The 25,819-nt window shown below is 36.4% G+C and overlaps 3 protein-coding genes across 9 annotated transcripts in view; all 3 read left to right on the top strand.

Annotated features, from left to right (window-relative positions):
* The window catches only part of LOC100577255, a 113,569-nt gene extending 108,772 nt beyond the window's left edge, over positions 1 to 4,797 (top strand). The window contains exons 1-7 of one of the 3 annotated variants that reach the window (XR_003304175.1): positions 1,236 to 1,492; positions 1,592 to 1,681; positions 1,908 to 1,970; positions 2,041 to 2,106; positions 2,190 to 2,706; positions 3,781 to 3,971; positions 4,542 to 4,797. Coding sequence is in view for 2 of the 3 variants with exons in the window: in XM_026439041.1 (XP_026294826.1) it covers positions 3,781 to 3,971; positions 4,542 to 4,741 (391 nt within the window). In the remaining variant the exon portion in view is untranslated. Of the gene's footprint in view, positions 1 to 1,235; positions 1,493 to 1,591; positions 1,682 to 1,907; positions 1,971 to 2,040; positions 2,107 to 2,189; positions 3,717 to 3,780; positions 3,972 to 4,541 lie in introns of those variants that run through there. The other 2 variants (XM_026439042.1, XM_026439041.1) reach the window with 2 other exon arrangements.
* Positions 4,798 to 7,004: 2,207 nt separating this feature from the next.
* Positions 7,005 to 17,010, top strand: LOC726987. 4 transcript variants are annotated; one of them, XM_026438949.1, is made up of 4 exons: positions 7,005 to 7,541; positions 8,338 to 8,741; positions 10,071 to 10,203; positions 16,783 to 17,010. In XM_026438949.1, the coding sequence occupies exons 2-4, from the start codon at positions 8,522 to 8,524 to the stop codon at positions 16,952 to 16,954; spliced, it is 525 nt and encodes a 174-aa protein (XP_026294734.1). In that variant the 5' UTR covers positions 7,005 to 7,541; positions 8,338 to 8,521; the 3' UTR covers positions 16,955 to 17,010. The 4 variants fall into 4 exon arrangements, with proteins under 4 accessions (XP_026294734.1, XP_026294733.1, XP_006565899.1 ...); XM_026438948.1 differs by having other exon boundaries at positions 8,268 to 8,741; XM_006565836.3 differs by having other exon boundaries at positions 8,015 to 8,741.
* A 2,106-nt stretch (positions 17,011 to 19,116) lies between these two features.
* Positions 19,117 to 25,809, top strand: LOC100578730. 2 transcript variants are annotated; one of them, XM_003250729.4, is made up of 4 exons: positions 19,117 to 20,353; positions 20,829 to 21,024; positions 22,101 to 22,302; positions 25,191 to 25,809. In XM_003250729.4, exons 2-4 carry the CDS (start codon positions 20,838 to 20,840, stop codon positions 25,330 to 25,332), a joined length of 531 nt encoding a protein of 176 aa, XP_003250777.1. In that variant the 5' UTR covers positions 19,117 to 20,353; positions 20,829 to 20,837; the 3' UTR covers positions 25,333 to 25,809. The 2 variants fall into 2 exon arrangements, with proteins under 2 accessions (XP_003250777.1, XP_003250776.1); XM_003250728.4 differs by having other exon boundaries at positions 19,120 to 20,426.
* Positions 25,810 to 25,819: the final 10 nt, after the last annotated feature.

Raw genomic sequence — 25,819 nt, 5'->3', positions numbered from 1 at the left:
ATTTCATGGTTCGAGAAGTGAATAGATGTCTAGAAAAGGAGCGTATGTTGTAGAAATTTTTCGAAATGAACTTTCCCTTTCATTTTATCATATTCTATCAAATATCAAAAGTTACGTAATTAATATGTAGTCCCTTTTTTTTAAATGCTTGTTCAATCGTATTTTTCTTTTCCATTTCTTCTCTTCCTCTTCAACTTGTTTCGCCACCTGATCCATCCAAGCTTATTATCGATAACAATGCATCGTTGTATCGCGAATCGACAACGCGTCGATCGCGAAATTAAGCCATAGGATTTAATGATAATTATCGATCAATTTCAGATTAAATTGTGTTATCCCTGTTAATCGATCACAGTATATATTACATAATTCTCATTTCTTTTCTTCGAAATCAATTTAAATGATATCTCGATCGAGAGTATTTGGATCGTCGTAATGTTTATGAAATTAGGATCAATTATTTAATACTTGGCTCGACTGCGCGATCGATGAAAATTCTCTTTTCTCTCGAGTTTAACGTTGCGTCCTTGTTTCGATGGCGATAATTATAGTGAACGATCGATACCGTGCTGTGCAGCTCGAACTAATTGAATTCGAATCTTGATACTGGTATTAAAAATTATAAAAAAAAGAAAAGAAAAGAAAAAAATAGCGTGACTCATCGATGCTACACGCTATCACATATAATATAAAGCTGTATCAACTACCGAGTGAGTCACGCTACACTTTTAAACAGCTATTTTATACTTTCAAAATAGAGTTATAATACTTGAATTAGTTATAATACTTGAAATACTTTATATCGAAATAACACGCAGTTCTCGAGGAAAATAATCGGTATTGATATCGTAACACTTCGGAAAGAATAATAAGTTAAATAGTAAACTGGGTGATGATCGTTTTAAAATAATACCACCACTCTTTGTATTCTTCATATAATTTCAATTTTCGTAATTCGTGCTTTCAGAAAAGTAAATAATCGCAAAATAATATTCTCGATATACGAATTACCAGTATTGATAAATCTCTGTTAATAATCACTTTCAAATTATTACTGAAATTTCTGAAATCAATCGAATTATCTCGCCAAACGAAATTAAATTACAAAATTTCACAACAAGAGGAATTTTAATTCGTTCAAAATCCCCGAAGAAAGAGACGTGAGATGAATATAGGAATCAATCGCTAGTCAAACGCTCGATTGCTCGACAGTCGATTATTCAACCGTAACCGAATTCAATATGACTGCGATGTAACATCTGACGGATTTTCGTCTCTCGTTTACAGGGGAGAGACGTGTCTCGCGTCCCGGGTTATTTACCTTATAGTCGAATATTTTATTCCATCCTCCGCGAGGAGTTAAACCAAATCTTTTCAACACACCGGCCAATGGATTGCGTTGGCGAGGATGTTCTTGCAAAGGCAGACTTATTTTTCCCGGTTGGTCAAATCCTATCCGATTCTGAAGCTCGTCGATGTGTACGACCGTCAGGTACCGTAAAAAGGCGGAGATACGTGAGACATCGCGAGACGTCGCGTGATTACTCATGATTTCCATTCTTTTTTTCTTTTTTCTTTCACATGGATGCAGTCGTTCATACGGGCTTACGTGTTGGACAATGTGTATATCTGCGTGTTGATGCATATACTTTTCTACGTGGCTCTGTGGTACGCCACCACGGTGAGTACAAGTGATTAATTTCTTTTAAGAGATCTATGACTATCTATATATTTCCTTTCCGAGTATTTTAATCTTTCTCTCTTTTCTACTTTGGAATTGAGTTTCGAAGCATAACAAAAAGACGAGTATTATGTCTTTTTTTTATGGGAAAATATATTTTACATACAATAAAATTCTTGATTCTTCTCAGCTAGATTTAAAAAAAAAAGGAAATATCACGTTTCAGGTTATTAAGAAAATGGAAAAGTCGAACAAGGAGATGTTAAAGATTATGGAGCAGAATAGAACGGTGCGTCTGTGTTGATGGATACCGATAGAAATTCAATCATATCGATTTTTCGTTTAAACGATTGTTACAGAAATTGGACGACATAGGGGCGTTGAAGGATAAGAAAACAGAGTACGACAAGGTCGTGGTTAAAGTGGTACGGTACACGAGAAAGGATATTTTTAATTCTTGTTCAAACGCTATTACACTTCACACATGCTTATTAAATTATCCTTTCAGAAAGAAACGCAAAAATTAACATCGAACGAGTTGGAGGACGAAGTAACTTAAAACTCTTAACCCTCGCAATACGATAATAATAATAATCGTGGTTATGGATTTATGATCCTTAAGGAATCATAATTATTTCGTATGAAAAAAAAAAAAAAAGAACACGATATCCTTAATCATCCAAAATCCTTAGCCTCGTGAAATAAACCAAGAATTCATCAATAATCGGACGGAAATGATATAATTCAGATGCGAAAATTGAGCTCGGAGTTGATCAACGCCGCGGACAAGCTGTCGGAATTGGAGAAGATCGTTGAGAAAGTAGCGAAAACACACCTTCTATTTACGAATCCGAAAATACCTTCGCCCAACCACCGCTCAAAATTCACCGATTTTCCGTTAATCCGTAGTTGATTTTCAGTACAAGTCCAGCGGGAAATCGTGCGAAAGTTCTGCGGGCGACGTCGCTGACCGAGAAAACGAGCACGCGGGCAAAAGTCTTACGGGCTCGCTCGAGAATCTCAAGGTGTGTGTTTTCGATTAAACCGCCCTCGGGAAGGGCCATTCCCTCCTCCTCCTCCTCCTCTCCCGTAATTGTCACGAGAATCGAGCGCAGGCACAACGGGTTCGCTTGGCGAGCGTCGTTGTAACAACTTGGGCAGAGGTTCCTCCCCGCAAAAGAGAGAGGAGAGGAGACAGGACGGATTGTCGGGGAAAATTGTGTTTCGGAGAGGCGCATCTCGCGGCAGGCGAGACGTGTAAAGTTATTTCGGTGTCTGGGGGAACGAAATTGGGGAAAACCATGGGACTCCCGTGGTTAGTTAAGACGCATTCAGACGGGATGAGATTTCGGGGCGAGGGAAGGGTTTAATGCCCTTGATGCTGATTATCGCTGTGTTATCGTTGCGATTGTGCCCCGATGGATCATCGTGATTCTTCTAATTGATAATTGCACCGATACTCTGGTATGTGCTGGTCAATATGATTTCACTTTTGGCATTTATAGCGTATAAATATGAATAGGTAATTTCGAGAAAGAGATAAGTTTATGGTATCTAATGATTATAAATTTGTGTGTGAATTGGTATCCATAGTAATTCTTAATTGTATCGATATTGTAGTACGTTGATCAAAGATTTCACTTTTGCTATTTATAGTGTATAAATATGAATAGGTAATTTCGAGAAAGAGATAAGTTTGTGGAATCTAATGATTATAATATTTGCGTGTGTGTGTGTGTAAATTGGTATCCATGGTAATTCTTAATTGATAATTGTACCGATATGATCAAAGATTTCACTTTTGGTATTTATAGTGTACAAATATGAATAGGCAATTTTATGGAATCTAATGATTATAAATTTCTGCATTGTATATATGTGCGTGTAAATTGGTATCCATGCGATGATTCTTAATTGATAATTGGACCGATAATGTAGTACGTTGATCAAAGATTTCACTTTTGGTATTTATAGTATACAAATATGAATAGGTAATTTTATGGAATCTAATGATCATAAATTTTTGTATTTGTGCGTGTGTGCGTGCATGTGTAAGTTTTGTAAATCGTAACGAAAATTACGTGGAAATGTTTGCTTAGATACTCGAACCGTCATTTCCACCGCCCATGCCTCCGGAACCTCCGCCCAGGAAATATGGGATCTTTGTCACTCGACCTCCTGGCCAACGTCGTCCAACTCCCGCAGTTGCAGCTGCGTCTACACCACCAAAAATCGGATTCAAGTAACTATGCTTCTGTCGAGGCTTCCTCGGAATCGGCAATTTATCAAAGTTGAGTATTTCTTTTTTTTTTTGTTGGCTTCTCTCCTCTTTCTTCTTTTCTTCGACTTATATTTTCTGTTAACAATTTTTCCAAATTCTTGCTGGAATTTAATTAAATGGAATCCTTCTCTTTTGAATTAGAAATCAATTTTTTTTTTTTTTTTTACGTATCTTATAAATTTCTCCAAGAAGAATATGAGATGTAACGAGAATGTACAAGTTTTATTAAATAGAAATTATTTTTCATTATTTAGTGATTGCGATGATGTTTTATTGTTTTAAATCGAGAAGGATAAATGTCTGTGATAAATGTTAATTAGCTTATCCACTGGTTTTGCGGGGAGAGAGTAATGTGTTTCTAATTCGCTTTCTCTTTTCTACTGTCAGCGAATACGAGTAATTGAAACATTAACTGGATATATAATTGAAGCTATTCATAACTTTCTGAAATATACGTGAATTAATAAGTGGAAGTTAGAGGTTATGCGCCTCGGAAAATTATAACGGCTCGCTCGAATTCGTTCGAACGCAACTTTCGAATTAATAAAAACTTCCGACGTTTGATCGTTCGATTTTCAGAAACGGAAAAATTGATCTGGAGTGGTGGAGATCGCCGACACAATGAAAGAAGAAGGAAACGATACGACAAATTCTGGAACAATGCCACCTCGTCACGATTGAATGTGAAGAAATTGAACAGTGAAACTCTGAAAAACGTGACACCCCTCACTAAATCTTTGTTGGGTCTCGTCACTATTTTCACGAAGGAGAAATTTTAAATTTCTGTCGAAATTTGTCAAATTTGTGCCAAATTCGTATTTTAAAAAAAACGTGTGTCCATTTTTGTATTATTTTGTGCAATATAAACGAAAAAAAAAAATAATAAATTTTTACCAGTTTTTTAACAATTATTTTATGCACAAAAATTATATTCGAATATATTTAGTGAGTATAACGACATAATATTATCACATATAATACTTTTTTGGAATTGTTGTCACATTTATGGTAAATTAAAAAGAATTTATCAATTCCTGCATCTACAAAAATATTATAAAAAAATTCAATCAATTCATTTTTTTATTCATTTACATATTTTATCTGAAATATTCGTTGAATATTTACTCGCTATATATATTTATTATATAATTATATGTATTAATTTATTATATATTTATATATTAAAATCATTTGCATGAGCAATCTTTTTTTTTGTTGAAGATCATCAAACCAAAAAACAGTTAACAAAGATCGTAAATTATAAATTATCCCCGCGCGGATTATTGGCATTACGAATCCCAGCAAATCGTAATACGATACGAGAATACATGTTTGAACAGACGAGGAAAATTAAAAAAAAATAGAGCTTCATTTGGATGCACACCTTGTAGAAAAAAGAGACTCTGAAGGTAAACGAGTAATTGCACTTGATTAACCGGACCTAAAAGATTTTATGAAAGTAAAACAGGCGTTGTATATGTGTATGTGTGTACAGGAATACGTGATTCTAGTCTGATCTAGAAATGTTTGTATCCTTGGAAAAGACTGGTTACTATTGAAAAATCTGTTTTGTCACGTGAAATAACATGAAATTAGAAAATATAATAGATTTTTATAATAAATAATTGACGAAAGAACGTATTATATTAATTGTATAAAACAGAGAATTTTTAATCTATCTCTTTAAAGATTGGATACTATGTCATATTTAATTAATGATTTTCAACATTTATTTACTCTATTAGGTAATTTTATTACATAAAGACAGTGTGGACATTTCACAATGATGAGATCATATTAATCTTTTTTGAAATTTTTCTCGCCTTATATAAGAAGAGGGATTATCAAGTTTACAAAAGTTGGAAGAAAAAAAAAAAGAAAATTAAAAAACGTCGATAAAAACGTGAGAGAATATTTTCAAAGATATTAAGATTTTTATTGTGAAACTAATATTCTTGTGATTAATTTTGAAAATTTAACTTGGTGTTTTTTTTTAATTCTTTACCTTAAAATTTATTATTAATCATATTTAACTCCGTAATCAGAGTTTGAAGAATCGAAAGTGAATATCTTGTTACAGATACAACATGCCTGTATCGAATTGAAATTATTAAACCGTGACACAATTGCGACGGGATGTTATAATTCGAGATGTTAATGAACAAAGCCTGTTTGACAAATCAATCCATGTTCAATATCTTCGCGGGAATTTACAATCTTTACCTTGGAAAATAAGAAATATGATAAATATTTACGTGTTGCTTGATACGCAGAAAAGAAGAGAGAGGAAGAGAGAAAGAGAAATAAAGTAAAATGAAAAAAAAAGTATAATTTCACAAATATATGTATAATATTTTACTTTTAAAAATTAATTACAGATATGGAATTGCAAATAAGTAAAAAAACTGCAAATATTTCCTGTAGAGAGAAATATAAAACTACTAATATATATAAACTGCGTATATAAAGAATACATTAGAATTTTATATTAAGATAAAATAAATACGTTCTTTATTCATTATTACATAAAATAAAATAATATGATATAATATTGCCTAATCAATTACAAAAACACTTGCTTTCGATGTATTCTATAAAATATTATAATAAGTATAATAATGTTCAATAAAGAAAAAAGAATGCGCACAATATTTTCACAAATTTTGTATAAAAATAGATATCCTCGTACAAATTCATGATTCATATACAACGATGAATACATTTTATTTCTCGTCAATCCTCCTAACATTTCTAATATTTCTGTAATATTACTTGACTTATAATTAAAATTAATGCGACTTTTTTTTTTAGCTTAAATAAAAAAGAAACTGAAAAAGAGCCGACGAATAAAATCGCATATAATTTCGTTCAAAACGAGGGGGAAAAAGGACGATTGCGCGCGTTCGAAACAAAGGATACTTCCTACGTGTTTGCCCCGATTGGCAAACAAACGAGCACAAGATCGGCCGATCCGATCGCTGCGGTCGGGTGTCCAACTTTCACTGACAACTCGTTAGGCCTGCCGCCATAGTTTCGAATCATTCACAGTCATTGCGCGACGTCGGTAGACTGCGGTAGCGAGGCTCAACACCTCCGTCGTTCGTCGTCAAACGCATTCTTTTCAATCCGCTGTACTTGACCCATTCGATCGTGTTACTTAACCGGAATAATTATTTCCACTCCGTCCACGCGGCCCGTTGTTTCCAATTAAAAAAAAAAATTAGAAAGCTTCATTATCGTTACAGTTTCACAGTGTCGATGTCGGTTTCACTTCTGGACGAGAGCATTGCATCGTAATTCGCGTTTAAGGAAATTTTTTTACGTGTTAACGGAATTCGAAGGAATTTGAAAGGGAGAGGAATTTGGAGGAATCTTTTTTTTTTCTTTTTCTTTTTTTTTTTTTTTTTCGTGCGATGGAATATAGTTTTGCATCGGAGTTGTTGAGTATTGCGACGATTTGAACGTATCGAAGAAAGTGGAAGTGAATAGAAAGCGAAAGTTCTGCTGTAACATCCTATAGTCTGAAAGTCGACGATCTCTGGACACGGAGGTGCGGTGCGTCGTCCATGTTTCTTACAGGTACGTATTGTTTTTGTTAATTTATGCGCTGTAGAAAATCGGATTAAAACGTTCCAATATGGTTGTTGCGTAACACGTACCTGTGTTCTCCTTTCGAATTCTTAAGAAGTCGAGCGTATGTTTATCATTCTCAATCGTTCTACGATATCGAAAAATATTCTGCATTCGAATCTCAATTAATTATACAAGAAACTTAAAAAAAAAAACGAAAATTCAATTATATTTCTCTAATTTTACAATTGCAAAAATTCATTATTCTTTTCACCCTAAATAAAAATTTATATATGTTAGATATAAATTAATTATTACGCTCTTCGAAAGATCTTCAATTTCATTAAAAATTACCCTTCCCAATTCGAATTAATTAGATAAATAATGAATTAAAATTTATATTATCAAATCCGAGCCATAAAAAGAGAAAAAAAACAATATCTCCATTCTCACAATTCCAAAACTTCATTTATCTTTTCCAGACACCAATTAACTTAAACTCAACTTGATCATCGTTCCCCCTTTCCGTCCCACAAAACGATATCTCCAGTTTCACAATTCCAAGCCTTCGTTATCCTTTCTCCGCGAATAATCGAATCCAAACCTTTTTCGAATCAACTTTTCTCCAACGCGTCATAAATTCCAATAACGCTCGATCGCTTTCTCGATCCGAATCAACATTCCCGCGATCGAATCGAAATAACAATAAATATACATATAAAAAAAAAAAAAAAGGAAACAAACGGTGGTGGCGCCTTTGAATCGCGCGGCGCCGTTTTAATCGGCCGTCTATCGGGCGCAGTAGGTGTAGCGGCACGGGGAATAAAGTTCAATCGGCAGATCCAGTCCCCTCGGCTCGGTTCTTCCTCGATCCGGTCCCTGAATCGGCGGAGGCCGCAGTGAATCGAGGATCGTCGATCGGTGCGGACGCGTCGTTTCACGGCGGCGATACAACGCCAAGGACGCGAGAGAGCAGCAGAGCCGGAGGCATGGTCATGGACACGAGCACCGTGCGGCTGGTCATATTCCTCGGCATGTTCCTCATGCTGGCGGGCGACTACACTTACCTGATCACCGCGATTTTCGGCCGGTCGGGCGGGCAGAATATCACGGAGCCGAGCAAAGGTGGCGAGAGCCAAGGGAGGAGCAACGATCCCGAGGGCAGGATAGCCCTGTCCGTCACCAAGAAGATGGACGAGAAGGAGAACGGTAAGGGATAACGAATGATTGATCTTGAGGATGTTCTACTCGTTCTAATTAGTGGGAATATTTATGACGAAGTGGAGGAAGCGTTTGGATAATAGATTTCGTTTATGATTTCATTCGCTTGGAAACTATATTGAGTTTGGTTTAGAAAGCTGGACGAGTGTCAAGAAAATTCTTATAATTTGAACTTGAATTTCAGTTTGCCATTGCTTGTAATTTCGAACGAAGTAATATCTTTTTAATTAATAATGATGATATCTTTTAGATTAATGAATATAAATAAAATTGGTATTTATATATTTTTTTTCTCTCTCAAAATTGTTTATTATTCTTACTGATGTTTTTATATACTGTAATTTTGTTAAATGCACGTGATGAGTGATTCATCGAGACTTTCTTCTTTGATGTGATTAATGATAATAGACAAGGGATAATGTTTCTTCTGAATTACTCTTTTCTCCGTAGTTCAAGTCAATTGTTCGAGAAAAGATTTTTTTTTAAATCGTTTTCGCCTAACACTGTTCGCTTTTGCAAAATTTAAGAAAACACAGTCTCGATGAAGTTAAATATAAAGTGTGTTCAAATTTTGTTGATAAACACTCGTCCACTTAGCGTATCCTTATTGGATATCTTATGTCATATTTAAGCGTAGCGGAATTAATTATCGTGATCGTGACAATCGGCTATTGAAAAAAGTCATTCCACAGTCATTCGGCTCGATCGATTATTTTTATATCTCATTAACGGATTAATCGAGTTAATTAACGAGGGCAGGGCAAGTTCCATCTCTATTTCGAGAGATCGAGTCGTAAAATATATTTTCAATATGTGTTATTTCCCTCGATTTCTTTTCTTTCTTTTTTCTTTTTTTTCTATTTACAATTCTATTCGATAATTTATTATCTTGCGAATATTTATCTCTCGAATATCTCTATAATTGCTGACAAGTTTCTCCACGTGTAAATAGTATTTAATCCTCGTTTTGCTACCTCGATGGTTTCTTTAATTAAACCGACGAGAAACTTATAATTTGATTCAATTGGGGAGGGAGCAAATTAAGGTGAATATTCAGAGAACGAAGATTCAGAGAGAAAGAGAGAGAAAAGATCTGTTACTTTTAATTTAATTATCAAGTTAAATATCTATGTGCGCATCTCGTGGGTTTCTCTGAAAAGTAAAAGGATTATCCTTGATTCTCGACTTCACATGCACGTTATATGCGTGCGTTATGGGCTATGGAGTGGGAATCAGATTCTGGAACGTGTGATATCAGATATTCATTGGATCAATAAGAGGTTTACACGTGTTCTAATAATATGGATTAATTTGCAGCAATTTCACGGCGTGCAAGAATGATGACGACGATCAAGACTGCTTGTTTGCCCAAGCTGATATGCGAACTGACCTCGTCCGTCAATCAGGATCAGCTAAGCGAAATGGAAAGGTCCCTGTTAAATTTAATCAGGTAAACGATAAATTGCATTTATTCCTTTGTCCCTCGTGTTTGATAAGTTCAAGGCCTAAAAAAAAAAAAAAAGAAAACAAGTAACGATTCGATGTTTCGAAACAACGTTTCGTTACATTTGACAATTTTTTACTTTCCAAGTAAAATGATGATCCAAGCATTTCATTAGACTCGAGCGGATTAATTTTATTCGAAATTTTAGGTCGACGTTGACTTCCGTGGAATTTTTTTTCTCGAGTATTATTTATTCTTTCATTTTGAATCGAGTAAAGTTACAAGTAAGAAATAATTTTAATTTTACTTTTTTTTTATACTAATTTATAAATACGATTTCTCAAATTCATTTTCTAAATTCTTTCAAAATTTCTTTTCATTTACGAAACTATTCAACTTGAAAACTTTTAAAAAAAAAGTAAGAAATAATTCTAATTTTATTTTAATTTATAAACACGATAAACACGATTTATCAAATTCTTTTTCTAAATACTTTCAAAATTTCTTTTCATTTACGAAACTGTTCAATTTGGAAACTTTTAAAAAAACGATTCATTTATATCCTTCGGTGAGTACTTAAAATTTTCTGGAATCCGTTTTCGAAGTTGGCTCGAGCTTGTTTTACTTTGGTGAAAGAGATGAATCCGGGATACGAACAGAAAGATCAATAATTACACGTTGTCTCAAATTGTTTATTAATCGTTCGAAGGAGTGATTTACGTTGAAATTTTATGGATGATCAAGCAATTTTGCGATAGAAACTTTTACAACGACTCATAGGGTGCTCGTATAACTTGTTTACTTTCCACTTTGCCACTTTCTCTTTCAACTTTCGATCGCCATTAACAGTAATATAACCACCACCGAACTAGTCTCGCGCGAATCAATTCGCGGTTCGTAAGATTCTCGAAATGTAAATAGCGTAACAATTATCTCACACTCGTAGCACATGTATCCTATCGTGAGATAATACCATCAACTTTCCTTGATGATGCTCCTTGCTTACGTGAAAAAATAAAAATCGTATTTTATAATCGAATCTTCGTCCAACGAAGATTGAAAATAAAAATTTAGAGACGCACTTTTTTCTTTCAAAGATCATTTTTTCCCCAATTGAAACAAGTTATCTTTTAAAAATTGTCAATATCTTCGATTAAAAAAAAAAAAAACAAAAAGAAAATCCCATTCGATCCTTCTTAAATCTGCAATATTTAACAAATTTACAAATTTCATAAAATAGAAAAGATTCCCATCATAGATCAGAAAGTCGAAAAAGAAGAAGAAAAAAAAAATAGCCTAGTTTTCGAATCGGCCTATCCCACACCATCCAATCCGAAAACCCCTCATTAAACCCTTCCCACGCTGAAAATCTCTCGCAACGTTCATAAACAACAATCCACACGCTCCTCTCCCTCCGTAGAATTAAACGTCAGCTCGTCGGATTACCTTCCAATCTCCAGATTACACCGATGGAGCGACGCGCGCGCCGGATCGCTCGCTTCGATCCTCGCGAATATCGATCAACCGGCCGCGCTCCAACGCGGGGCAACAACAACAACAACAGCAACACCCTGTTCGAGGGGTGCACAAGCACAAAACAAACGTCAGTTCGATATCTCGCTAAACAGATGCACGGGTCAGAGCAGCAGTCAGCCTCGATATCGCGCAACAAGCGCGAGAATCCGCGTGTCATCGAAAATTGGATGGCTTGGCTAACTGCTGGACGGAGGAGGGCCGCCATTTTCCCAATTTTCCTCGTCGCTTGTCGGCCGAATCGTCGCGCCGATTCTCCTCTCGCAGGAAAATTGGATGACGCGCGCCCGTATCTCCGCAATTTTCGTTTACGATCCGAAAGGCGAACACGCGACGCGTTATTTGGATAATGCGAGCCATTTTGCCCGCTGATTAAAAGCAAAGTTATGTCGAACCGATCAAATATTGACTCCGACAATGGCCACGGTTTGCCTCGCCTCGAACTCGCCTGTACACTGGCGGAGAGTTTTCTGGCCCGAAAAATGCTCCGTTTCGGTAGTCCCCGTAGTGATTTTGGCAGCTTTTTTTTTTTTTGTTTGGTCAACGGATTTCCACGAATCTCTGGCAAATTTCGTGGATATTATTGATCGAGAGATTCTGCGAAGTGTAAAATATATTTTCGAAATATTTTCGATTAATCTTGTTTTTTTTTTGATTCGAGCAAATTGGAACGAGGAAATGGACGTCTCTTGTTTCGCGATGGTCGAGGAATTTTCTTATTAAAGGGAAAGTTTCTTCCTTCAAGTTGGCGCGATAAATTTTAATAACAAACGTTCGAGATTGAATTCCTTTTTAACTCCTTTCCCGAACGATTTTTGTCCGCTTTTCCCTTCGAATTTTCGATTAAATCGGTCATTCCTCGATATAAATTCTTCGTAAATTTTAAATTGGAAAGTAATCGGTATATAAAATAATAACAAAATTTAATTGGGATAAAAATCGTCTATCTAATTCTAAATAATAGTTTTTCTTTCGATTTTATATATATATATATATATTTATATGTATATATAAGCATGACAAACGTTAGAAATAGGAAATTAGGAAAGAAGTTGCTACTATTTCCGGCCATTAAAGAGCTGATGGTTCTCCAACGAGCGAAAGAGGTCGGAGTACAACAAGTGAAAGTTTCCATCACTCTTACGTAAGTTCCACTTCAAAAAGGGAACGACCTGTGTACGTATATATTTATAAATACGAGATTATCTTCGCTATATAACGATCCATCACTTTCCTTTTCACGGCTTATTCAATCTTCCGACTTTCTACAACGGCTCTCCTTGAGCATCTCTCGATCTGAATTTTTTCTCTTTTTTTTTTCCCCCCCTTTTCCCTGATAATCACGCGGAGAATCGATGATCTCGTATCGTAATTCTCGATATTCTTTCTATTCTTTCTTCTTTTCTTTTTTTTTTCTAGAAGAAAAAAGGGGATACAGAATGATAGGTCGGCTTTAACGATTAATTCACCGTGGTTACCTGACTGCGATGCTTTATCTCGCGAAATTACACGTGGCGTTTCCACTCTTCCGCACGAAGAAGCAAATTTCGCGTAGCCCGAGTTTAATTGACAGCAATTAAGGCTTTGAAACCCGCGTTCCTTTTCCTTCCTCGCGATTAATTAACTATTTGATCTTGTGCAAGAGCAATTTTTTACAAAAGGATCGATGAAAGCTCCGATTTCGTCGGATTCTCCTTTTTACGTACGCTTCGGACAAATTAAAATTTCTTTCAATTCGATAAAATTCAAATCGACGAAAATATATATATATACATATATATTTGTCAAGATGTTCGTTCGATTATTCTTTCAACATCGTCGAAACGAAGGTATTCAAAATACCGTCGAATATATTTTACACGCGTCGTGTTTAAAATATTATTCTTCGTATTATCTTCGCTCAATCTTCTCTCTTCACGAATCGAAATCAATGAGAAATGTCATTTCCTCCCCCTCCCCCTCTATTCTCTCCCATTTCCCGGCCAACGAAGCGTTAAATTAAAATGTTCTCAAACGCGGTATAAAGGAAGCGGAAGAGAGAAAAAAAAAAGAAAGAAAGAAAGGAAAAGAAAAGAGAGAAAGTGGAAAGTTAAACGAAGAAACGGAGGAACGATGTCGCGTGGTTAACGTCCCGGAAGCGACTCGCTTTATATTTACTTTTATGCGTGCGTAAACGCCGTTTTCCGCGGCGAGGCCGATTTTTATTGGATCGCTCGAGGTTTGGAACCGATCAAGATGGAAAAGCTAAGAAGCCGTTTCGCGTATATCCTCGTTATGCTCGCCTCGAGGGCCAGGGGTATCGTAAAAGGCCAAACAGGGAGATTTCCCTTTTGCGGAGAGACGCGAGACGTCTTCCTCGTGCGAGCGATGCGTGACGAAACTGTTTCTTGCAGAACGCTCTCTTCATCCACCTAGTCTTCTTCTTCTTCTTTTTCTTCTTCTTCTTTGAGAGAGCTTCCTTATTTCCGCTGACGAGTATCTTTCTTTCTTTTCTTTTTTTTTTCAGTTGCGGTCTATGGATACGATCGTCGATCGTCGTTCCTTCTCGAGATCGTGACCATCCTTTCCGAGACAATTTATCGGCGAGTGATTCGTGATCGAGTGATTTTTTAAAGCGAACAAGTGTATATAATTGGACCTGTGATTTTAATTTTAAATTTTCTCCGAGGCGATGTAAATTCTTGGTTTTTTTTTTTTAGGTTTTTACAGGCGGATGTTTCCCTTTTTTTTTTCGATGATTTTGTAATTGAGAATAATCGTCGGTTATCGATGTGATTGGATCGTGATTTTAAATTTTATATTTTGTTTTTTTTGTCTTTTCAGAGACGATGCAAATTTTTTTCCAAATAAGGAAGTGGTACAATTTTTTTCAATGTAATATCGTCGATTGTTGTTTCTTCTTAACGAATAAATCGTCGAATGATCTGTTTGGGTGATTGGAACAGTATATAATTGGACCTGTGATTTTAATTTTAAATTTTCTTCGAGGCGATGTAAATTCTTGTTTTTTTTTTTTTTTAGGTTTTTACAAATGGATGTTTCCCTTTTTTTCGATGATTTTGTAATTGAGAATGATCGTCGGTTGTCGATGTGATTGGATCGTAATTTTAAATTTTATATTTTGTTTTTTTCTCTTTTCAGAGACGATGCAAATTTTTTTACAAATAAGGAAGTGGTACAATCTTTTTCAATGTAATATCGTCGATTGTTGTTTCTTCCTGTGTCATTCTTTAATCGTCGAATGATCTGTTTGGGTGATTGGGTCGATTGGAACAGTGTATAATTGGATCGTGATTTGAATTTTAAATTTCGTCACGATGACGAGGATGTTTTTCTTTTTCATTGATCAACATAGTCTTGTTGATTATTTTTTTTTTTGAGGTCATTTTTGAATTAAATTTACGGTTTTTAAATTTACGAAGAAGAATATAAATGGATATAATGATTTAATTTAAAAAGAAAGCAAATGTCTCTGTTTCTACGACACAGTAAATAAAATGACGAGGAAAAGAGATGAAACGTTCTATCATACAGTTTATCGCATATTTTCCTTTGCAAAAAATTAATTGATATAAGTCATCAAGATGAATTACATCTTGCATTCACGGAATTAAACGTTATATTATTAAAATTTCGATAAATATCCCGTATCACGTATCATCACGAGTGAAAATATCGATTTTCTCGAAATAAAAAAAAAATTCCATCGAAATAAATTATAAATTCAGCTCAAAACTTCAGATCGAATTTCAAAGTGGAACGAAATAGAACAGTGAAATCGGAACGGATCGAAAGTTGAAATTATAGATGGCGGGTGGGCGAGCGTGATTAACCGGAAGTGGCTATTTTTCTTCATCCAACCTCTTTCGCTGTCGAGAGCGGGGAAGGAGAGGGCTGGCTGGCTGGCTGGCTGGAGGGATTTTCAGTCGATTTCGATCCGAGCGTAAACCGGATTTACAGACAGTCGTAGTCGATATCGAAAGTAAAAGGCGACTCGCCTTGTGCCTGTTCTTATGTGCTTCGTGCCTCGACCAGTTTATCATGGTCAACCGTTACGAAAGTGGAGTTCGATTTCGTGCATGCCATTGGCGTCGACGCCTGTCCATTATTCTTTATTCACCGTTTCGAAACGTGATTTTTCGCGACTGTAGTTGTGGATACACACGTTGCGAAACACCACGAATATGACACCTGTTTCGTATTATTCGCGCTGAGTTGTGCGCGCAAAAGCGCAGGGAAAATTGATGATTTTTATCCGAATAAGTTTCTCGAGTAAGTGTAATGATTTTTTTTTTTTTTGCAATCCTCCGATATTTTTAGAAAATTTATAACGGTTGGATTTCACGGCTGTATGCAGAATGAGAGATTTTTCACAACAACAGGGAATATTAATGAGATTATGCTAATGATTTTGTGATATGGGGGAAAAAGGAGAAACTGTAGAAAATTAGAAAGCAAATTTTCTTTAATAAATGGTTCTTTCTAATAATCAATAATCGACTTTATTGCACTACGATTGATACCATTTGATCGATTAATATTTTTTTCAACCACACGAAGAAATTTAAGTTGCTATTTAAGTTTCTAAATTTTTGTCCAATATTTTTATCGCTATGATTGATAAATGAAGTGTAATCTGAGCACATCTTCTTAGATCATCGCTTGTCAAAGCTTGCAAAATGAAGACGAACATCGATAACATCGCGATTAACGATAATTATTAAGTCTATTGGATCAACGTTATTATAAGATCATTTTAAAAGTTCTTTTTAAGAACAAATTTACCCGGCAAAGTTTAACAATTTATTAGGGGAAGTTATCGAAGTTTCAACTAATTATCTATCTTATACTCTGATAAATTTGAGAAGATGCTACGCTGACTTTAATTTGCAAGAATTAAAAGTTTCACCTTTCAACTCAACGAAATGGAAATTCGATGATAAATATTTAATTAACTTTTTTTTTTTTTTTTTTTGCGTCGCATCGCCACGAAACAATATTTTGATTACGCGGATAGGAGAGAAGATGAATATTTCATGGAAACTTTTTCAGGGACACGAGCTTGAGCACGCTGGCGGAAGTGCCCTCGAGGTACCACTTCGCCGCGCATATGGGTCAACTGATATCCGGCGTGGAAGGTCAAGGATGCCATAATTTCTACCCCACCTGTCCGCTGCCTGGATCCAGTGTTCTCAACATGATGAAGAAGATTCGATTGCGCTGACGCGGCGGAATCGCGTGTCTAAATGAAAGAGAGAGAGAAAGAGAGAGAGAAAATGAAAAAAATACGACGACTCAACCTGTGATATCGCAGACGATTCCTCTTCTAAATTTCCTGTAACCAAAATATCGAACGAACGATCGGATGAATTGTTCACAAAATTTTGAATATCCCTGATATTATTTTAAGTTATATGCATAGTTGATAATTTGAATTTTGAAATTATCTTCAGCACGATCAGAGAAACTCGCGCGTTAGATTAAGTATATTATTAAGGAATGATTTTTATCAAATTATCCAATAGTATTTCAATTATCATTGGAATATCATTGGAATGACGTTTTATCGATGTAATATAGCTTTAGATTAAGAGAAGTATGTACGAAGTGGTAATCTAATATTAATAATAATTAATAATATCTTCGTGTATCTCGTGAATATAATCGAGAAGAAAGGAAAAAAAAGAAGAAAAATCTGATAAAAATTATTTATTTCTTTCGCCGCTAATATTTCTCGATAACTTTCGATTATGTTTTAACGCAATGTATACAAAGTGTAAAATTATGAATTATACGTATAATGAAGTATCGTATTGTCTTGTCTATTGATGAAAATAAAAATTCTTTCACACGTGTATCTGAACCCCAAATGTCTCTTTTAGAAAATTCTTCGTCTCGCGCTTTCCCCCTTCGAATGCGTGTACGATTATTCCAGAGATTTCGAAAGTTTCGAAAGATGTTTTTTCAAAAAAATTTCCGAAGATCGTCGAATCGTTATCGATACACCGTTCGAACATTTCTATCAAAGAATATCAATATCTTCGAGTGAGCCACATTTTCGAGTATATCTTGGCTCGATTACGAGATATTTTCCATATTTTCGAGGATTAGAGAAAGCCGATCCTCCTTTCCATCGTGATTTTACATAATATTAAGATTATAAAGGCTGTCATAATGGCTCTTCACCATGGAAATTCGTCCCTTACAATCATTTCTCGCGGGCACTATCGAAAAGTCAAAGTTTCTAATTTGCTCCACGTCAATTTATCTTCTTCTAATTTATGTTATCGTCTCGCGTTTAATCCCTCTCACGATGCTTTTTTAAGGAATTAAGAGAAATAAGTACTCAAGTATTTTTGTTATCGATCGTCGACTTTACAACTTCTTACGTTTTTAGAAATTTATCGTAGAAAAATAAATTGAAGCCTTGAAAACTTTTCCCTTTTCCTTTTTATCGTGCGATTGAAAATAATTGCATCTAAATAAATCTGTCACGTGATTGATATTCAGCGATATTCGAATATCGTGTCGTTCCTTTTTTTTTTAATCAAAGTAATTACCACCAGTTTCGATCCATCTGAATTTATATTCAATTGCTGTCCATTATTAAACGATTTAAACCAGCAATGATTTAATCTTTATTCAAAATGCACGTTGAACGTAGATAGAAAAAAATATTGGAAAATAATTGCTAAACGTAGGTTACATTTATCTCCAAAAATTTTCCAAGCATCCAAGGAAACTACGTTCTCCATCCTTTTTAAAAAAAATAAAAGTCTTCCGCTTGGTCGAAAGGAGGGGAAAAAAGCAATTCTTACGGGGGATGATTCCGCGTAAGAAAACAATCCGAACAATTTACAGGGGCGTCGGAAGCGGCGAAAAGTTATTGTAATAATCTCCGGCGCCTTTTATCGGCTTAAGCGCAACGCCAGCCGGGCTTCCTCCCCGTAACGATCGCGGCGATGAGGATCGTGCCAAAAACGGCGGCGACCAGTTACGATCCCGTGGCATCTCGTTCAGCAAAAATGATCGGAGGCGTTTTCGTTTATCGCGCGCCAACTCGCAAGAAATCGTGGATCCCCCGCTGCGTTCCGCTCGAAACAACGTCGCGACGCCTCGCGACGATCCACCACATTTGGAACGAGTTTCGCGGATCTGTTTGTGTTTTTAAACTTTGGAAAAAAAAGAGATCACCGTGAGAACAAATTTAGAGGAATTACAAGAAATTCCGGAAATTTTGAAAGCTTTGTCCAATGTGCAAAATTGGTTTGGAAAGAAGTGAGAAATAGCGAAAAATATATATATATATGTATCGAAAACAATATAAAAATTAATTTATAATTATGTATATATAATCAATTATTGAAGTTACTCTTAAAGTAAAATTTCTTATCTCCAATTATACATCTTACTTTCCATTATATAACTAGATATCTAAACGCAGGAAATCGATCATTGGTCTGTGCGGCCAGGTAAAAGTGCATCGACGACACACATTCGCGTTGACGTGAACGGGGACACGATAGGAAAACAACGTTTCATTGAGCAACGATTCGTTTAAGCGTAATCGATATCGTTCTCCAAGAAACGCCACGCAAGAAATCGATTATATTCTTACGGAGTAGCGGCTACGTGATCGCACTTAAGCGTTTACCGACACCATTTTTATCTACTATTACGAGATAATGCTTCAAAAAAACACGGCTGCTTCGACTTAATCGACCCTCTCCACAGCTAGATTTATCCTGTGTATAAAAATTTCTGAAGAAAATAAATAAATAAATAAATAAACGTAACCTCGTTCGTAAGTATACTCTCGATGCTATTGCAACACTTGTACAAGTACTTGATAAAATCTTACATTTCCATTACATTATATGTAATTGAAATTGACAAATCTCTCAATATGTATATACATATATATATATCTTTAAAGATTCCATAAATCTTCTCGTTAAATTTATATAGCCTTTAGATTTTTTTCCAAATCTCTTTCACTTTCACTTTCTTCTCTCGAATTCGACACTTATTATCGATACACACTCCAGACTTTCGAATACAATGAAAAACTTTTGACTTTCACTCTCGCACCCTTCCTCCGATCGTAAAGAGAGATCCATGGACGAGTCTTTTTCTTCCTTCGAATATTCGTTTCGTCCTCGAACCAAGCTCGAAATGCCACGTTTCCGCCCGACGGTTCAACGGCCACTCCCAAAGCCCGACGGTTCAACCCCTGTCACCACTTTCGATTTCCTTCGGATCGGCCGACATTCCACGAACTTTCCATCGTGGAAAGTCGATCGAAAGCAAATCGTTGATTCGAAACGGTGGCGACGACCTTGTCGAGGGTCGGCTCGGACAACTCTGGAAGAGGAGGACGTCGGAGACGTCGCGTGCGGTTCCTGGTGGCGCACTAAATGTCGCAATCTCTCGCTGCCGATCGTTCGAACGGCTCGTTGAAGGAAGGGGTCGAACACTTTCTCTCGGACGCGGCCAGGCAGCGTCGAACGGGTGTACGAGCCGACGAGAGGAACACTCGGCCACGAGTTTTTACCAAAGGAACAACTAGTCCGCCGTCACGTATCCTCGTCACGGTGCTCTCCTCTGCCGACCCGTACAACAGGTCTCTGAATTCGAAATCGTTCTGGATTTCTAAATGAACAGTGTGTGCCGGGGTTGATTCAGACTTTCAACTGGTTCGTGTATACATCCAAGTGTTTTCTAATTTCCGTCTGAATTGATTCGTATCTTGATTGGATTATGCCTGGATCGAAGATCAACGATTTTCGTAATCGTTGAAATATAAATTTGTGCATGGACTGTATTTCGAATCGATTTTTACATCTCAAGTATTGCGTAGAACTTCTGTGACGAAGTATGTTTGGATTGGATCTCCTTATAACGTATAGAATTATTCTTTGATTTTAATTATAGAATTTTTGTGTATATTCAGAGGCGAAATGTGTTGTTCTTTTTTTCTCTCTCTCTCTCTCTTCACGGGAATCGTGTCAAGGATTTCCCGTTGAAACGTATATTAAATCGATACTCTCCAAGCAAACAAAGAATCGGAGAATAATTTAACCGATTTGTCATTATAGCGTTCCAAGATGAGATTGACGCAAGCTTCTTCCATTCTTGGGTGTTGGTTGTTGGCAGTGACGTTGGTGGACGCCGCGCCGAATCCGCAGGAGCCATTGTTCAATCTTCCCGTGCAGCTGATCGGCTTCCCGGTGATCGTAGCCACTGTGAGGCTCACCAACTTCGTAAAGAAACTCGCCTACTCGTTGAATCCAGGTAATTTGATCAAACGAAAGAAATAATTCAAATGAAACATATTCCAAACAAGATCAATTTCAAAGTACGTACGCTAATTATCTGCAATCGAGCGATCAAACGCGAGAGCATCAATTTCGTCGATCAATTGTACGATCGAGGAATACGTCGAGAAATCTAAAGTATTCGCGGCCAAGTTCAACTCGCATTGATCGATTTGCGGAAAAAGAAGTGAACTTCATCGTGCAGGTAATTCGTAGTATTCGTAGTATTCGAGGCGAGTGAATCGAGAGGCGAGAAAGCGAAAGTGTTCCACTTGTTGCGACTTCTCTAGTAGGAATAAACGAGTAAACGTTCTCGCGCGTTGTTCTTCCTTCGAGACGAGGCTCGTTTTAATTAGGATTAATCCGTTCTCACTGAAAAATTTCTCCTTTCCATTTGTTGGAAGATAATGAACGAAGCATTATTACCTTGGGAATGAAAATTAAATTAAATTGAATTTAGATCTCGAAGGTGAAAATTGAAATTTGTTAACGCTCGATGGATAATTATAATTTTCCAGAGGAAGAAATTGGTTTAATTGGATGAAATTTTGACAAGATTTCGTTGCTTCATCCGGATAAAGAGATTTCGATAATTCGACAGAATTTCGGGGAATTTGGCTGTCTGAAATTTGACGAGGAATGGCAGGGTAACACGCGACCGCGGATATGGATAACGTCAATATTCGTTAAAGTGAGCGTTGAAGAAGTCAGGATTGGTTGGATCGGTGATTAGTTGAGAGGGTAGTTGTTTAATGGTTTTCGAACGATGGAAACGAGGATCGTCGCTTGGATTGATGACAATAACTCGTCCACGTGTTTGACAGTCTGTATTTGGAACCTGCATAGTGCATTTAGCTCGACAGCGATGATTCGTTCAAAATGATATCGAAGAAAAAATAAAGGATCGAAAATAAAATTTAAGTAAAGTAAGTAAGAACGAAGGAATAAAAATTAATGGATCGACGAGGATAATTTAAAAAGAAAAGAAAAACGAAATTATTATTTCATCGATTGCGAAACAATATTTTTAAATCTTCTCTTTCATTTTTTAAGAAACTTACGTCAGTCGAGTGAGACGAGATCTTCCTCTGGTCCACGACGAGGAGATCCTCAACGTCGATCAAGTGGAGAAGAAGTTGGTATCGGAATTGGGCAACAACGTTTGCGTTTATGAGAGAATTTGCGCGAGATATGCCACCCAAACTCTGAAGAAACGAAGCAGGGAACGAGTTCTTGATTGGGATATTATTTTCAGGTACGTTTTTTCTTTTAATATTTAATCCATTAATGAATTATTATATTAAATCATTATTTAAATATTTAGACATCTGTTTATTGAACGAGATATCATTGGCTCTATCGACAACTATTACAACTATTACAACTACTTAAGCCATTCCATTTTTCCCTACAAATACGTACGTACGTGCTTCGCTCTATTTCCCAAACTTACCATCACGCTATTCCTCCTTCCCATCAATTCTCCTTTTATTTTCCTATTATCCTTCATATAAATATCCTTTACATAAGAATCAAATTTCGCCGCAAAATCCAACCCACTTTCTACCTCGCCACTTTACAGTACTACTACAACTAATGATTTCCCTTGCGACCTAATTTTTTTTTTCCAACTTCAACTTCGCCTTCTTACGTGCAAACTGAAATTACAAAACAAAGGTTGAAAAAAAAATGGATCGATGTTAACGCATATATATTCTCTCTCATTCGTACCATCGTAAGTTCCATGTTCCTGGAGATGACACGATCGATTCGACGTACACTTTACATCCTATTAATAATATTATAAAATGTCATCATCTTTCTCGTTCATCCTCGTTCAATTTCCATCGTATTTGTTATTCAAAACACTCTGTTATAACGTATTTCTCACTCTGCGACGTCCATATCACGCGTGAAGAACGACCTTTTTTTTCAATCGATTAACTTTAATGATGAGATCGACGATGAGAATAGGATAAAGTAAGAGTCTCGCGATCGATAACGAGATCATCTCGATTCCACGTAGCCGCTTGCGTGATCACGACCCCGAAGTTCACGGTTAAAGTGTGTGGAGGATCGAGGAGACTGGTTTTCCACCTTTGTTTCGCTCGATCGAGTTGCGAAACGAGTCGCGGATAGGAAGCTTAATAACGGGCTCGTTAATGCATCGTGGAAAATTACTGGCCCATTTGCTCGGCCAACTGTGAAACGTGTCACAGTGCTCGTCTTCTGCTCTTTTTTCCATTTTTCTTTTCTTTCTCTACGCGATGATGTCAATAGGGGAACAAAGTGTAGGGTACTTTTTTCTCGTTGTGTTTTTTTCTATGTCCTCGATGTTTTTTTTTTTTTTTGAGATTACAACGTATTTTGCGATCCACTTTAATAATCTCTCTTTAGGATAGGATATGGAGGGAAGTAAGTAGGAAAAGTTTGGAATTGTTTTAAGATATTTGCATTGAAAAATTGTGAAATTGTTTTCCTAATATAATAGTGTGTAGCTTTTGAAGAATGTGTAATTAAAATTAAATAAATGTTAGAGATCTGATTGATGAATGAAGAAAACATTGCAAAGGTCACATCTTTTTACACGCTTTTCCCTCATTTTTTATTACCGGAATATTTCTACACTTCGTTACACAATTTAAGTTTATAGGCATAGGAATTTATTCATGGAAGAGAAATCTTTTTAAATAGTTGCGAATCACGAAAATTCGTTAATATTCTGAGCTCGAACAGATGATTCGAAACTTATATAAGTGTGTTGGAAAAAAAATCTCGAAATCAAGTTGAATCACACTTTGTATCTATCTATACATATACATTGACAATATTCAGATTCGTCTCTAGAAATTTGAAAATGAAAACTAGACTGCCAATCATTTTGTTTACTTAATTCTTCCCAACTTGTATCCATTTTATATATAATAACAATTAAATAAAATTTATAAATTGTCCATCTAATTCTCTAATTTTATCAGACCACAAATAATCAATTTTCAATACTACTCCTTCAAAACGATTCTCCACTAATCCATTACAACCCCTAACAATGCGTAACAAACCAATTTTCCATCTTTTCTTATACAATTTATATATATCCCCCTCCGTTTCTTTCATCTAGACGAATATCCGCTTAAAAAAACGTCGAAATCTAAAATCAAAGAGTGAAACAATTCCTTCTCATCCGACCAAGAAGACTACTGGCCACTAAGCAGAGGGCTAATAGAAATCCGTGCTATATCCGATTCTTGCCACGAGGTTGCACTAAATTCAGTTGCAAGTAAGACCGCCACCGGCAGATAGCCCTTAATGGCGGTCTCCACGAGCGACCTAATGCATCCTGATAACTCTGCCTCATCCCCTCCTCCCCCTCTGTTCACCGTGGCTCCTCCATTCGCCCTCGAATTCGAACGGCTTATCTGGCGATTTCACGGTGCCGAGATGGCCGGCGCGTGTCGTCGAAACGAACGGTTAATCGCCTCTGTCACCTGTGCGTGGACAAGACGTGCACGAGGGAGGGGGACGATGTATCGAAGGTTGAAGCTTGGTGGAGAAAGGTTTCGAGAGAGGTTAACGGAGCATGCAAGAGGGATGCTTAGAAGGGATCGTCGAGACTGAGGAATGGAGGTGGTTAAGGGCTATCTCTCTTTGGGACCAGGTTTTTAAGAAGAAATTCGAAATTTGGATTTTAATCCATCGTTTGGTAATAATATTATTTTCTTAGGAAAATTGAATATTAATAAGAAAGTTTAAAAAAACTATAAGTCAATTATCAAAAGTATTCGTCAATTTGAGCGGGGCCAAATTCCAAGATTTTTTTTTAAAAAGAAAAGAAACGAAGAGAAGAGGGGATTTAATCGAGAGAGGAAGGGAAATAGTTAGACACTAAAGGTAGATTAGAGAAATGAGACTTGAACCGAGGCATAGAGATCATAAATTCCCGGTTTAATCTCCCCATAAACACCAACGTTCCAACGATCCAATGATATACCCACCGTTTTCCATCACCTCAAAAAAAAAAAAGCACGATCCAGTTACTTTGCAACTTGCGCGATTTATATATATTTAGCTGGAGGGAGATCGTAACGCTTTGACAATCGGGTTCATTAGATCTGGTAACGTTTGGTATTCGTCGTTTTACAGCGAGTACAAATCATCGCCGATCCCGATGAAGGAGAACTATTTATTGAGCGTGTTCCTGGGCGACATCATAGGAAGCCCGCGACTCTGTCACCAGTTGGCGAAACGAGGAAGAGGCTGCGACGAGGCAACGCTCTCCGATTAACTGTAAAACACCAACTGCGAACATCGCCGCCACTTGCGAGCACCGATTGTAAATAATTCCCGTGTTCCCGTGTATTCGAATCGCCATTTTCATTCCATGGTAAATCTCCTTGGAAATTGCGACCGGGAGTTGGCAAACGAATAGAGAAAGCAGGCGATGATTAGAGCGTTTTTTTAATTAATTGTTAGTCGTTTCCTTTATCCCGAAGATTACCCGCTTCTCTGACACGATTTATTCAGTTAATTGTACTTTATTGTTATGGTGAAATTTAAATGGAACGTGTGAGGAAGTTTAATAATATAATCTATCCGATAGAATATTTGTTTTCTAATTTTTCTAAGAATTCATCGAATAATAATAAACGTTAACCTTTCCTCGAGCTGTGGGAAATTTGTTGTCGTTAGAGCTTCCTCGTACGTCACAGTTGTCTGTTAATTATTGAATTAATAAAAGAATTTGATGAAAAAGAAAAAAAAAGGAAAGGAAA

The sequence above is a fragment of the Apis mellifera genome, linkage group LG2 (assembly GCF_003254395.2).
Source record: "Apis mellifera strain DH4 linkage group LG2, Amel_HAv3.1, whole genome shotgun sequence".
Taxonomy (NCBI): Eukaryota; Metazoa; Arthropoda; class Insecta; order Hymenoptera; family Apidae; genus Apis; species Apis mellifera.
Note: the sequence above shows the minus strand (reverse complement) of the source record. Positions and strands in the feature narration are given on the sequence as shown.